This window comes from Ooceraea biroi, chromosome 5, assembly GCF_003672135.1.
Source record: "Ooceraea biroi isolate clonal line C1 chromosome 5, Obir_v5.4, whole genome shotgun sequence".
Taxonomy (NCBI): Eukaryota; Metazoa; Arthropoda; class Insecta; order Hymenoptera; family Formicidae; genus Ooceraea; species Ooceraea biroi.
The window spans coordinates 8412234-8427872 of NC_039510.1; the positions used below are offsets into that span (position 1 = coordinate 8412234).

The window sequence follows — 15639 nt, forward strand, 5'->3', positions numbered from 1 at the left end:
CAATAAAAAGATCGAAGTACCAGTTTTCTTTACAAAATAGATGATATGAAATACAGTTTGAATACTTATTGTTACTAATATTTGGAGCGCTTTTACAAATAATTGAAATTTGCTTCTCCGCATCGTATCAGGTTACCTTGAAAGCATTATATAATATGTCAATTTTATTTGCGCAATTCCCTTCAGTTGTATTGCGTGATGTTTAATAGACATAGCGTCCTTTATGGAATGTCTTCGATAAAGAATTATTAAAAAAAGAGTAATGGAATGAGCATACACTATATTTTGTATTTGTCTCTCCGACTTCTATATCATATTAATCTATATCAGTAATTTCGCCTTTATTATATACAGTTAAGCCACGTTTTTTTGTAGAACTAGTGTATAAGTTTGCAGTCAACATGCGAGCTACATGCTGCTGGTTTATTTCCATGTTCGCAGCTGTTTCACCTCTGGTCTTTAATGCTGATTTTTTTACACAAGTTGCATTGACAGTTGTGGAAGAAAGTTTGTTCCGTTTTTTTTTATTTTAAATCGGTCAAAATCGAAAATACTCTCTCCGCATCAGCATTAGAGTTAGGTAGTGATCGAACAGCACTTAAAAGATTTCTCAAATTAGGATACTTATAACTGTTATTAGATAATTGACGCTGCAAGATGTGTTTCCACATGTTGTCAAAATTTAATTGTGACAAACTCTCTTTTTCTTTTGCAGTAAAATCTGTTGATAATGAAAGCCACTCTTTTTTTAAGCATTCTTCATCGAAGTCACCAAGCTTTTTTGCAACAAAAATAACATGATGGAATAATGTTTCTCTATTATTGTCAAATAACGCTGCAGATGGTGCAAAAACTTGTAACCTTTCCAAGAAAATATTCATAATTGGCAATCGTTTTCGTATTTCCTCTGCAGCAGTTTGGTAAAATTGTAAACAGTTTTGTCGAATGCTCGTAATTGTGTCTACTTCTAGTACTACACTCCCAGTAAGCAAACTGTCAGCAGTATGTCGACAGATTGGCAGCAGATTCAATCAGAATAATGCAACAGATCCGGTACCATCTGTGTCCGCATTAAGATTGTGTTCTGCCAGCAGATCCTGCTAACATGATCTGACAGCAGATTGGCGACAGAAACCAAGCAGAGCCTGCCGACATAATCTGGCGGCAGATTGGCGGCAGAAATAGAGCAGGATCTGCGCAGTGTAGTTGGCAGCAGATTGGGAGCAGAAATCGAGCAGGCTCTGCGAGAAAGTGCCGTAGTAGTACAAATTTATTGGAGCAATATTGGTTAACAATATAAATCTAATTTTTTATGTGGGGTATGAATTAATTTCTTATATTGGTCCACTATTGTAAAGTAATCTGTTTTTTTAATCAATACTTAATTTGATTAAATGGGCAAATTTAATGCCTTCAGATTGCTTGCGGCGTGTGTGGACGTTGTCCATGAGAACCTCTGTGCTGCAAGTGCAAAAATTCTTAGAAAAATTAATATTATTATGTCAAGACGCGTATATTAACTTATATAACTGTCAGGCTAAATCTTAACGTCGAGTAAGAACTCAACATGTTCACCACATAGCGGTGCGGAGTGAAAATGCATATTCCTAGCCGTGTAAATTTGAATAGTGTCAAAAGCTGCAGATCCTGTTCGGTTTCTGCCGCCAACCTGGCGCCAGGTTATGTCGGCAGGCTCTGTTCGGTTTCTGTCGCCAATCTGCTGCCAACTACACTGCGCAGATCCTGCTCTATTTCTGCCGCCAATCTGCCGCCAGATTATGTCGGCAGGCTCTGCTTGGTTTCTGTCGCCAATCTGCTGTCAGATCATGTTAGCAGGATCTGCTGGCAGAACACAATCTTAATGCGGACACAGATGGTACCGGATCTGTTGCATTATTCTGCTTCAGATATGCTGCCAATCTGTCGGCATACTGCTGACAGTGTGCTTACTGGGTGGATTTTGTACCCAATCTGTGTCCTCTCTGCTCACACATTTTGTCGAACAGATTTTGCCAATGTCTGTTCTTCGCAGGTTTGGCTGACTGGGTTAATAAGGTATTCTTCACATTATTCTCCGACAACAATATCATTTGTATCTTTGTGGATTTCTTTTTGTGCAAAATTGATATTTGTCGCAATATCTTTTAAATATTCTTGTTTAATAAAATTTTGACATATTTGCAGGAGAAAGTTCGCCAATTTCATGTGTAACATATGGATTCTCGTTTCTACAGCTTGGAAGAATACATTAAACTCGTTAAAAAATTTTTTAATGTATTTTAGGAAAAACAAAGCTTTCATTTCTATATTATGCATCATGAATAAAAGAGTTCTTCCGGTTTCCGTTTTATCACTACGAACCATTTTTTCTAAATAATGTTCTATTGTATACCATGATTCAAGAACTCTTTTAATGCACATATAACAAGATAACCATCGCGTATCAGCTAATTTAAAAATTTTATGAGAATTGTGTAGAAAACACTCAGAAAATTCTTGAAAGATTGCAGTGCGTTTTGGGCTCGTATTAATATAAGAAGATATTCGTTTCAGAAATTCTTCGCAATATGATGGTATCTTAATACATGCAGCATGTGCAGCTAATGCGGCGGAATGACATGGAAATATTTGCAAATGTTTGCACATTTCATTTAATTGTCTTTGGAACGATAAATGTTTTCCAATCATTACGGGACGCATTATCACACGATAACGCAATAATATTTCTAAACGGAATTTGAAATGTCCATAGTTCATTCCAAAATGCATTAAATAATTTTGTAGCACTGGAATCTTTCGTGTCAATAGTTATCAATTTTACTAATTGAGCACGAATATTTAGTGTCTCGGGATCGACATATCGAACGAAAGATGTCATCCATTTTGTATTGCAAATGTCAGATGTTTCATCAATAAACACCGAGAATTTTGTTCTTTGCAGTTTATGAACGACTTGTTCAGTCTCAACCGGACATAAAATGTTGGAAATTATATTCCTACATTTAGTGCGACCCATTCGCATAGTTTGTAACACATTAGGATTAGGATCTTATCCTATTTCTTGAAACAAGTTCAGAATTTCTTTTGCAATATGATGGGGTACATTTTTCTCTACAATGAAAGCAGCAAATCTTATTTCCGCTGATTTTTTACGCCCATCAAATGAAAAAAGAAATTCATCGTCTTGCGTATTAACATCGTCTTTCAATTCGCTCGCTTGAATACCTTTTGTCTTACATATATCTAAATGACTTTGAGATTTTGCGTGCCGATAAATACACGACAAATGAGCAGTGAAATGTTTATTACAAATTGTACAAGAACATATACTTTTGTTATCTGGAACTGCACGTAACCATAATTTAAACTTACTTATATCTAGCCATTCATTTCTAAATTGTCTTTCCTTTGATTTTTTCTTTCGTGGATTAATGTCATCATCATCATCATCACAACATAATGTATGTTTTTTCAAACTATTTCGATGACCCGCAGAATTAGCATGTCTGGAAACATGTGTTGTACTGCACGTAAAATTTTTATTACACACTGTGCAATGATATAGATTTTCATTACTGGATACTTTACGTATCTAATCTTTGTATCGATTATCGCTAAGCCAATGTTCCATGAAATGGTACTTAGACTTTTTGCAAGACTGTGCATATGATTCCATAGTGAAAGAAATCTATGAAATAAAAAGAAAGAAGTACAGAAATAAACAATTAAAAGCAAAGAGAGAGAGAGAGAGAGAGAAATGAATAAATAATACTAAACTAAAACGCGCAAATATTGATTTATTTACCTTGCTATAGAAATGCCAGGGAAGAGTAATAAACTCAGCTCACTAACACGAGCGAAAGACAGAAAAGATAGAAGTCTGAAAGTCACGATATATCCCGAAAAACAAATATCTCCCGTGTGGCACACACATATGTAAACACGCACGGACGCACGCATGCGTATATCCATATATCATAATTTTAAGTGTTATCAAATATTATATGAATTCATTTCATTTGTTTCCTTATGGATACGTGAGAAGTATAAGAAAATAATAAGTACATCTGTAAATATAACACGGAGAAATATATTACAAAAACATATAAGTTAATTTTCATATAAATATGTTAATATACAATAAACTATTACAGAGAAATAGTACAATAATCATACAGTTGTGAGGAATATAGCTTATAATAAGAATGAATGTCATAGTAATGACTAATACTCATGATATGCATAAAGGTAATAATAAATTGGTCATATTGTCAGAAAATAGTTTAATAAGGATATAAATATTAGATATTACAGGAGTGTCTGCGTGTGTATGCACGCGTGCGCTTAATGTTTTTTATTATAACGTTTATTGTTTCACGCAGCAACACCAACTTGTTTCTCATAAAAATATATTCAGTATATTTTCACAATATATTGTTTTCGTACTGCAAATATATTCCTCTTATATAGTTATGAACAAACAGAAGGTAGCTTTTATATATACATATATATATATATATATAGCAATGAAGAGATGAATTACAGATTACGTTTGTATTCAGATTTGTACCGCGCATCGCCAATAATGCCAATTCGTCGTTGCGATCTTCGCGAGCGAGCGAGCAGGCGAGCGAGTGAGACAGACAGTGATATGCTTGTCTTCTTCTACTGTCCGACGTTACCTGAAATCGCGGCGCGCACGAAACCATCCCCACTCCATCCCCACCAATACTACCGTCTACTGTTAGAGTCCTACTACTGGCAACACTGTCGTCATTGCCTTTATTCCGACGTGTAGCAAGAGATTTATCTGAAAACAAATTGTTTAAATATTAATATTATCAAATTTATATAATAACTGAAATAAATTTATAATTATAATATAAAATTATAATATTAATTTATAAAATAATATTATAAGCCATAATTTATATAATAATATTAATTTATTCATTACCAGTATGTTCTTTTCTGTTGTCGTCAGAAGTGTCTAACAATAAACTATTGTCGGAATAGTCTTCCATGAAATTACTGTTGCATTAATTTGTTGTAATGTTAGATATGGAACTGTTAAAATTATGCTTAGTCAGTTAAAGCTTTATAATTTATATTTAAAACTACGTTGGAAAATTGATACATACTTTCTATTTGTTGATACAGAACGTAAAAATGACATTAATTCATAATGCTTCCACAGCTTTTTTGAAGAGGATCTAGCTGATCCACTGGGTTTCTTTTCTTCAGCAATGGCTTTACAGAAAGTATCTTTCAGCGTCTTCCATCTTCGTTTAGCCTCTTCAGGACTCGTAAGACCTGTACATTTGTTAAACTATTTTATGTGACATTAACACTTTCATGTTAGATAAACTTGTATAAAATAATGTTACCATCAAGAGCTTCAGAAACTTCCTTCCACAAATCTGCAATCTTTTGCCATGCCACGAACGGATAAAGGCAATGTGTAATCATATATAGGAGGTCTTTTTCTAACTTCCTCGATTAATACTTCTTCTAACGCAGCACTATCCACTTTTGTCGAATTAGATGTTGAGTTTGGAGAAACATTTTCCAAATTACATTTATCACTGAATGATCTTGACTCAGCAACAACTTCACTGTTGTTAACTTCCAATTGTTGTATTCGTACTTCTTGTTTAGAAGATGATGCGATATCAGACACATCTTTTACTAACAGAAGTTGTTCTGTGCCATTTAAAATTATTCTCGCCAAATATTCTCCTTTTTCTGGAATATTGCACAAAAATATTAATATTATTATTAGTTTCTGTAAAAAAAATATATAACTATGAAAAATTATTTTTATTCTGTAATTTAATTCGTAATTATTACGATTAGTAGGATGAAAAGTCCTTGAATCAGGTTTAATGGTTACACTATGCCAGTTTTGCACACATACATGATTAAAAATTTGCGTTTCTTCAACATCTGACATGCAGACTGCACAAATCATGTTTGATTCCTATAAACAGAATTACAAAAAAATCATTGCAAAAGAATGTAATACAAATTATTTTTGCATTCTGATTTTTGCATCATGATATTAAGGCCAACAGTTGCTTAACTTTAATCTTAGCTTAACTCTCTCTTCGTCTTTTTCTAATGTGGTCCTTAGAAAGAAAAGGAGAGAGAGTTAAGCTAAGCATAAAGTCAAGCAAACGTTGGTGCAACTGTGTGTAAGATTAAAGAAGAGAGAAAGAAAAGCAACAAATAACACTTGTCTCTCATGCACATCATTCTCGATACGATCGCATTTCTCGTGTCATAAGGCGTTCATCCTTACCGTAAAACTGGGGATCCCTTCGCGACCCTCTTCAAACAGGAAGGAACATAAATTTAGCTGCATTTTACGAAATGTAGCACGTTTTTAACGTAAATAGATGTGGCTAAAGTACGAGTTGTATTCCCATCTCGACGCGCTAAATTTACGTTCGCCGTCATTCGCCTGTGTTGCTTCCGATTCACCATTGTCTATCGTTTGTCCATTGTTCGCGACAAATGTACCAACGAAAAAAGAAAAATAAATAAAGAAAACGTAGCAAGCTTCTTTTATTTCCAATTGAAGCCACGAAACCACGCGTGAAGAAGACACAACGCGGTCGCGAGAAGCGTTCTCGCTTCACGGCGTGTAAAAGACACATCGTTGCATACGGTGTCATTAAAATTGTTCGGCACACTCTTCTGCCTTAGTTTCGACGCCATCGTCGCTCTTGACACGAGAGCCAAACGTGATAGTGTTAAGTCCACTGTTGTCGACCGAGTCAATCTTATTATTATTGTTTCTCTTTCTCCTTCTTGTTTTCTGTCTCTATCTGCTTCCCTTTCGTACTACTCATCCTTGTTGCTTCTACTGACGAGCGCACGAGTCTTCTCCTTGTAATCAACGCGAGTGCGACTGCACGCGACAATAAATTACTCGCATCACTTATCTGTCGCGTCACAAAATGGTTGCGTTCTGGAAACAGAACAGATCAGTGAGCGCTCAGTAGTTAATATTATTGGTTTCTGTACTTGGATCCAGTGAAGATCTGAAGGAAAGAACCAATTATAGGTCTGTTCTTTATTGCTGAACTGCTGTACTAGTTCAGAGTTTATCTTTTTTACTACACATTGAAAGGAAAAGGATAAACTCTGAACTAGTGCAGCAGTTCAGCAATAAAGAACAAACCTTATATTAAAGAATCACTGAGCGTTCATTGATTTGCTTTGTCTCCTGAACGCCAATGATACTTCGTCAATGTTTGGTTATGTTCCAATATATATACTATTAGTAATAAAATTTACATTAAATGTACTATAAAAACAAATGTATACATGAAATTATACTATATATATAAATTTTGCATAGTATTATATATTAGAACATAATATTTTTATAATTTGGATTCATATATTACTTACCATTTTGTCTAACAAGAAAGGTTAGAAGAAGATGCTTCAGGAATGCACACAAAGACGAGAAACAAATGCAAAACTTCAGCGTTAAGAAGCTAAAATCTGCACGTTCTGAATCCTGCGCAAAGGATTCAGAACGTGTTTTCTGCGCAGACGCTCGACGCTCGACGCTCGACGCTCGACGCTCGACGCTATCATGTAATGGCACCTTTAGAGTAGTTAGTTTTGGTTTTCGCGCTTCGCCAAGTACATTTTCAAGAAGAGTACAGTATAGGACATCTCGCGTTAAATCGACCATTTAGTCCTATCAAGCGACGCGGTAGCGTCGCGACGCCAAGTACATAATCAAAAATAAGGTTTCGAACATTGAGAGTCACTGTATAATATCGAGTGTTACCAATTTCATTGCATAAACGTCGCGCGCTACCAAGTAGCTTATCTGGAATTCATGCCATTTGACAGGTCATATCAACTTATGATTAAAATATCTCAGGAATTAAGGCCGTAATCAAAAATCTAACGGCACTTGTATAATAAAATGTGAATGCGAGCTTTCGATCGCGACCAGTTCGAATAAGATTGGTGCAGTCAATCCTGAGATATTATAATCGTACGTTAGAATCGTGACGTTCCGTTTTCCGTATTCTGGTTCAGACTCACGTACGTATGTCGCACATACACATGCAAAGCGATTTTGTCCCTCAAGCTGCTGTTCACACATGCATGATTTAATTTATTATGAATTAAAAATGATTTTAATAATACATGGGAAATGTTTTATTTTACTATAAAAATATAAATCGCAAATACTATTTAAAAAATTATTAAAAAATTATTTAAAAAATTATTAAAAATGATTAAAAAACGTGATACATAGGAAATGTTTTATTTCACGATAAAGACATAAATTGCAAGTAATTGTAAGCAACATTATCGTCGTCGTCGTCGTTGTCGTCATCGTCGATGTGGTGAAACGTCGTCGTCGTTGTTGTCGCCGTCATCGACGTGGTGCAACGTCATATTAGTTAGTGAGAAAGGGATTGACTGCACCAATACCACGAATTTCATTGCATAACGTCGAGCGCTACCACGTTCATTGCATAAAATTATAAAACTCGTAAAAATGATTTATGTGAATGTAAAGTTATATTGTTAAAGTTATAATAAAAAATATTGTAAATCACATAGAGAAATTTTGTTAGCAAAACAGAAAAAAGTATAAAATATATTAAAATAATTTACATTATATAAAAATCAAAAGATTATTCTTATAAAACTTATTACAAATTGCATCGGAACGATGTACGTGTTAGCATGCAAAATAATTGATAATAAAATATAAAAAGAAATTATGTTATACTAATTATATGTTCAAAAGAATGTAAAACTAAAATATAGTCAAATTTTAAAAATTTACAAAAAAGAGTGAGATCCCTAAAAAAACCTTTTTAAAAAAAGAAAAAATATATACCAAGTACATAAAAACTCCCAACTTGTCAAAACTTAAAACTAAATATGAAATCAATAATTAACTAGCCAAGTATCTAGAAGCAGTTTGAGTATTTTACCCAAACGTTTTCCATGCGTACTTTCTTATCGCATGACGACATTGAAGTACTTGGTGTGCCCGGATCGCAGTGGTCATGTATTCTTGTAAATTTGTACAATATCTTGATTTGTATTGTATCTTGTATCTTCATGATTTTCAATAATGACTCGCAAATGATTTTGTGTCTCTTATAGGTAGGACAGGACGTTTTAATGTGATTCGGGCACGCCAAGTACTTCAATGTCGTTATGCGATAAGAGAGTATGCATGGAAAACGTTTGGGTAAAATACTCAAACTGCTTCTAGATACTTGGCTAGTTAATTATTGATTTCATATTTAGTTTTGAGTTTTGACAAGTTGGGAGTTTTTATGTACTTGGCGTATATATTTAAAAAAAAAGAAAAGATATATACGCCAAGTTTTTAAAATTTAGGTCTAAAAACGGTTTTTTTAAAAAGGTTTTTTAGGGATTATTGTGTTCCTAAATTTCTTTTGGTCGCGCGTCTCGTCTCCGGTCGGTCAGTTGTTCCGACGAGCTCCGAGCGTTTGCATATTGTACTCTCTGTTCACGGAATAAAGTTCAATTTCATATAAGACAAAGAAACAGTCTAAGTCTCTCATCCTGCGCGTTTCCCAGACAACTACTACTGCAACAACAGCCATACATAATCTAAAATCTTATTATATACATAACTATAGTCTTGTCATATACTATACACATGTTTATTTATATTTATTTATTTTCATAAATATATAATTAGGAATGCTGATAATTCTTAATATGTTCAATGTCATATAACTATTGTTATTGTAATTCCTTCAGCTATAAATATAATGTTTTACTTTTTCTAGCCATTAGTCCTTCATGCACTTTTATTCGTAAAAAGTCGACGATAATGTGATAACGATAATATTCATCTACAAACTTACGCATATTTTAGAAGATTTTGGTTTCTCTCATAGTCTGGGACAAGTACTATTGTATGCGTTTTCTGATATGTGTGCAATATGTTGTTAACTGTACAATAAATTATATATTGTGCGACATATATATTTTGCATGTATACACAAAAATATGTAATATTATATTATATTATATTATATTATGTGTATATTATACATCATATAATAAAAAATGTGTAAGAATAACTTACTATTATTTATATAGATATATATACATATACATGTCCCATACAGCACAAGATCGTTCTATGATCATTCATAGAATAATATCGGAGAATGTTTAGAATATTCTCATATAATGCTTCAGAGTTTCTGTGCACCTTCCATGGAACATTTGAAGTAGACAAAAACTCACATTCTCTGAATGTTCTATAAATATTCTGTAGCATATTCTATGAACATTTGCGTATGTTTATGGACTGTTTCTATATATACACTCTAAATAATAAGTATTTGAAATTTCAAACACTTTCGTTGTCGCCGTTTTCAAGATGTTTATTAATGTTTGACATTTCAAACATTTATAAGTGTTGGGTTTGTGGTTGGTGTTTAATTATATTACACGCGTAAGGTGTTTGATTTTCTACTTAATTGAAATTTCCTGCAAATCAAATGTTTATATGTTTTAAGTCTAACGAATTTGTTGGCGCGTAGTGGATGAATTGGTTCCTAGAGCGAGAGATTACTGCATCTTAGTCCGACTATCAGATTATCAGATATTCCCAGTGTATCGCGATTTAATAAATACCTTGTTAGGCAACTCTTGCTCGCGAGAAACTGCGCCGCGAGCTCCATCTGGTTTGTTGAAATTTTGTAAGAATTCAGTGCTTAAGTTTGTAAGTGTTTGTTTCATAAGTGTGTAATTAGAAAGTGTTTGAAATCTAATATAAATCTGTTTGACTTTCTAATAATCAAACACAAATTGTGTTTTATTTTGTTCCCGTTTAAAAATCGAACGTACCCTAACAGCACATGTAGATACTGAGAATGTTCGTAGAATATCGCAAAAGTATATTGCGTATATTCTCAGAACATTCGAGATACGTACTATGATGTACTGAGTACGTACTAAGAATGCTCTAATGTCCGACTATTTTAGTTCCTAGTATATACTGAGAAGATCCTATGATATATACTAAGAATATCTGTAGAACGTTAATGGTATATTTCCAGTATGTCACCGATATATCATGCATACGTATTAGATTAGGTTATATTGAGGTTAAATGAATTTGTACTCTATTTTTATTTATGTTTACAATAAATATTTTTATTATTACTTTCTTATAAACTTCTAGAATTATAGTTTTGTTATTGCAAAAAGATGCCTGACACAACATAAAATATATTAAAATGCGTACAAGTATGTGTTTTACATGAAAAAAGGCATAAAATATATAAAAAATATAAATTTCTTAGATGAACATTAAATATATATGTTATACGTACATGCACGTAATAATACTCTAACATGTTGTAATAGGTCTACAGTAACTGTAGACCAGTCTATATAGTTCTTTACATAAACCGTTTGAAAAACAACATAATAACAATAACATAACGTAATAACAAGAACAAAAAAACAAAATATATATTTTCACACAACATTCATTCCAGCTCTGCTGTGCTATTTTGCTCCTTTTCTCTCCCCATACGTTCTTTGGCATGCACCAGCCATATTTTTATTGGAGCCGATATGTTTTCATCTGTCGTATTTGGATGTAGTTTTCTGATTACACCTAAAAAAATAATAGATTTTTCGAAATTATTTACTTTTCCATAAATAAATTTATTTATTAATAAGGTATACTAATGTGTGTGTATGCGATTGAGATTGTTAAACATTTCTTTTTATCACACACTATAAATAAGAAATGTTTGCATATTTGATTTTTACTGCATAATATATACAGTAATGTATATTATACAGTAAAAAGCAAATATATAAGCATTTTCTAATGCTTCTAAATGAGATTAGAAAGTTTGTCTTAAAATTTATTAATAATTTATTAGTAATTATAATAATAACAGTTTATTACTAGACTTGGTTGAGACTCGACAAAATAATTTCGTAAATTTTATTTGATCGAATTATATTTCGGAGAAAGATTTCACTCGATCGAAATTCGTGAGAGCGAGTCGCGGATAACATGTTTGTCACGGAAACGAGCAAATATTTTCATCGCCTCTCGACGAGATCGTTTAGAAAACGTCTCCGCTATTCCATATATGGAAAATCTCGCCGATCGAGAGACGTTTGAATGTCTTTGTTCGGTCCGCGTCGGAGACAAACAGCGGCTATTTTGATCGATTATTGGGAGAATAGAGTCAGAATCTGATCAGTCGTCAAGTCGTCAAGTCGTCAAGTCGTGCTTTAGAATCGCTCCGAAAATCATCGTTTGAATTCAGACGCTCGTTCTCGCGTTCGGTCGACCGCAAGTGCCGTTGAGCCGTTTCCGCGTGCGAGTCCTCAAGTCGCTTCGATTTCTCATCGGGCGTTTCTATCGCTTACGTGCGCAACAATCAATTTTTTTTATTGTTAATAACGAACGGTTCGAGAGCATACCGACGCGATCCGCGTCAAGATTTCCGCCTGACTCTAGTCAGAGATACTCCGCGGCAAGATTTCCGCCTGTCCAAGTGCAGAGAATTTGAAGGCCACGATTACGCGACGTAAACACCAACACTGCGTCAGCTCTCGGCCGTGACCCAGTTTCTCTAGCTAAATATACGCTATTTCCAAGAAACTGAGTGATTCCTTGCTTTCGCTTTCTTTCTCGCTTTCCTGTCCACTCCCGCTCGAGATTACTCAGAATCTCGAGAGCCCGAAATCTCGCGCTCAGCGCTGGGCGATCAGCACATCTCCAAACAAGACTTATTAACAACTTTTAAGGCAAATGTTTAATTTGATTTTAAGTTAATAAAATTTCATAATAATTAAATTTATTTATTACTAATGTATTAATACATTTTAATATAAAGTTTTTAATTTAGAGAGATTAAGAAACATTTGTATATTTGTGTGAGTTTCACTGTATATAAAAAGGAATATTTAAAAATCTCAAACACAGATTACTATACTTTCTTGTTCCTTAATTAAATAAAAGAATTAGAAATAAAAGAAAACAATATTACATTTGAATTTCTTCTACTTACACATAATTACTTTACAAATTTGTAGTTGTAAAAAATTTCCTTTTTTCTTTGCTCCATACCAGCTGTACTGAACTGCCACAACGTTCGAAAATATGTTCCTCATTAATTGTATACATGAAGACTTTAAATCTTTGCATGTAACACGACGCAGTTGTTTGATCTGAAAATTAGTATAAAAAGTTGTTATAAACATTTTGCATAATATATATTGTTGCGTCCGGGCGATGTATTCCGCTCGATACACACACTCGCACTTTTACGCGCACGCACGGCAGAATAACACTCGCGTTATAAAAAAGACAAGAAGCTTTATTCTATTAGTATTAGACAGAGAATTCGTAATAATAATTGTATTCGGCTCGCGGTACGTCCAGCTGGGATCGCAGCTGAACTTCAACTCTCCATTCTTTCCTGTTTATTATTCTTCCTAGCGACCGCGTCGCGTGGATACTCGCGTCTTCTATTCACGACGCCGACCCATCGACGCTCAGCTGATCGGCAGCAGCTGACCGATTCGTATTACACCGAGTGGCCAGCCCGGACGTAACAATATATATATATATATATATATATATATATATATATATATATGGGATAGTATAACGTCGAAAAATGTTGTCCTCTCAAATGTTGTAAAATACAATTACTTTGAATATTAGTATAAAAATTTTATATGCATAAGTATTTTGTAAAATGTATATGTTTGCTGACCACAGAATGATCACTATCCTGTTTTTTAATGTTCGATTTGTTTTGTTGACATTTTTTCTTCTTATTTTAGAAATTAACTTCATACTTAATTTTGACAAATTTTTGGCACTTGATAAGGACCATAAACATAATTGAAACGTCTTGTCATTGACTCATATAAAATCTTGCCAGTTGAGTTGTTTCAAAAGAGTGCTTTTTATTATTATTACTGTTCTGGCATTAACTAATCATTTTTAACTTATTGAAAAAAGGTAATCTCCAATTATTTGCAAACTATTTTCTTATTAACTACGAAATGTGTACACAAAATATTATGAAAAATATATGCAAGAAATCTTTACAAAATGTATTTTATAATTTTTATAATATTATAGAAATGCAATAACTAATTTCTACTTCTACGTGAAAAAAATAATTACCTGAATTGAGAAACAGTGCTTCGCTTAACCAATCCTTACGTAGACTAAAATTCTCTTGATTTGTGAATGCGTCGCAAAATATCTCTTTATAAATCTATAAGAAGAAAAACAATATTCAATTATGTCCACTTATTAAAGTTACATGTACAATACAAGAACATGCAATCGTCGGTAGACGAAACAAGAAAGAAGAACTAACAAGAAAATTGTGTTTATAAAGTTGAGGTTATTTTGACCCTACCGGCAATTGCATCACATTTATTTTTATATAATATAAACTGGTCTCTCTCTGCTCTAGGAAACTAGGCGACATCGGTGATATAGAAGTGCTTCCGTGTACAGAGCATAATCACGTTTACTGATTAACCCTATCAGGACAACATAACCTCAACTTTATAAACACAATTTTCTTGTTAGTTATGAAATATGTACAAGAAATATGATGAGATATACATACATAAATATCTTCAGGAAATGTATTTCTTGATTTTTATAATTAATATACGAAAAGCATTAAAGATTACCTTGGATTAAATTCATGTCCGCAAGCGAGGACCCATACGTCGTCAAGAGGCAAGAGGCCTGTCATCACATAACACCGAAAATTACGTATCCAGTATGGTGTACGTGGCCCTTAGAACATATACTAGTATATGTTCTAAGACGTGGCCACTAGAGTTCAATTTCTATATTCCGAATATGTTCTGCAGTACATTTCAGTCTTTGAAACTTGGTTTCAATATATATTCGTCGATTCAATATATACTGAGCATATCCTGAGGATATACGCTAAATAACGTACCACAAAGATGTTATACAAATATTCTCAGTATATTCTGTATATCCCGTATGATCACAGTACATATAGTATGAGTATAGAATATTCGTATGATATCATGTGCTGTTAGGGTATATATCTGTTTAATTTGACTCATGTTTGATTTTAGCAAAACAATTTTAATATATATATAGCAATGTTTGATACAAAAGTGTTTGAAACTCAAACGTTTTTCCACTCGCGTTTGATAAGTCAAACATTATTTCTGCTTAAATGTGTATAATTCAAACACTTACGATGAAGCCATTTTTAGAGTGTATAGGATATTCTAGGAATATTGTGGGAAATATTATAAGAATATTCATTGAAATATCATTAGAATATTCGGAGTACTTACCAAATAACATACCAATAACATTTAGAACATTCGTGGAACTGTTTATGAATATTCTTTTCGAATATATGGAAATCATGTTGTTAGAATATTCTCCGAATATTTTGTGCTGTATGGGGTATTACATACTTTTCATTTCACACTTTTCGTATGACACGTGTATACTATTTAACATTTGCATTATTAATGTGTATATAGATATAAGATATAACATGATAATGTAAACCAAGTTTTATATGTTTTAGTTTTTGCGAC

The 15639-nt window shown here is 33.2% G+C and overlaps 1 protein-coding gene and 1 long non-coding RNA gene across 3 annotated transcripts; both read right to left on the reverse strand.

Moving 5' to 3' along the window:
• Window positions 1–4268: 4268 nt before the first annotated feature.
• LOC105283780 lies at window positions 4269–5520 on the reverse strand. 2 transcript variants are annotated; one of them, XM_026969751.1, is made up of 4 exons: window positions 5388–5520; window positions 5142–5313; window positions 4958–5067; window positions 4269–4810 (listed from the first exon to the last, which is right to left on the reverse strand). In XM_026969751.1, exons 1-3 carry the CDS (start codon window positions 5467–5469, stop codon window positions 5040–5042), a joined length of 282 nt encoding a protein of 93 aa, XP_026825552.1. In that variant the 5' UTR covers window positions 5470–5520; the 3' UTR covers window positions 4269–4810; window positions 4958–5039. The 2 variants fall into 2 exon arrangements, with proteins under 2 accessions (XP_026825552.1, XP_026825551.1); XM_026969750.1 differs by lacking the exons at window positions 5142–5313; window positions 5388–5520 and having other exon boundaries at window positions 4958–5048.
• Window positions 5521–11168: 5648 nt separating this feature from the next.
• LOC113561971 lies at window positions 11169–14893 on the reverse strand. The gene is made up of 4 exons (XR_003406539.1): window positions 14737–14893; window positions 14213–14306; window positions 13083–13242; window positions 11169–11665 (listed from the first exon to the last, which is right to left on the reverse strand). It is a non-coding gene; the product is annotated as an uncharacterized LOC113561971 (long non-coding RNA).
• Between the last annotated feature and the right edge of the window lie 746 nt (window positions 14894–15639).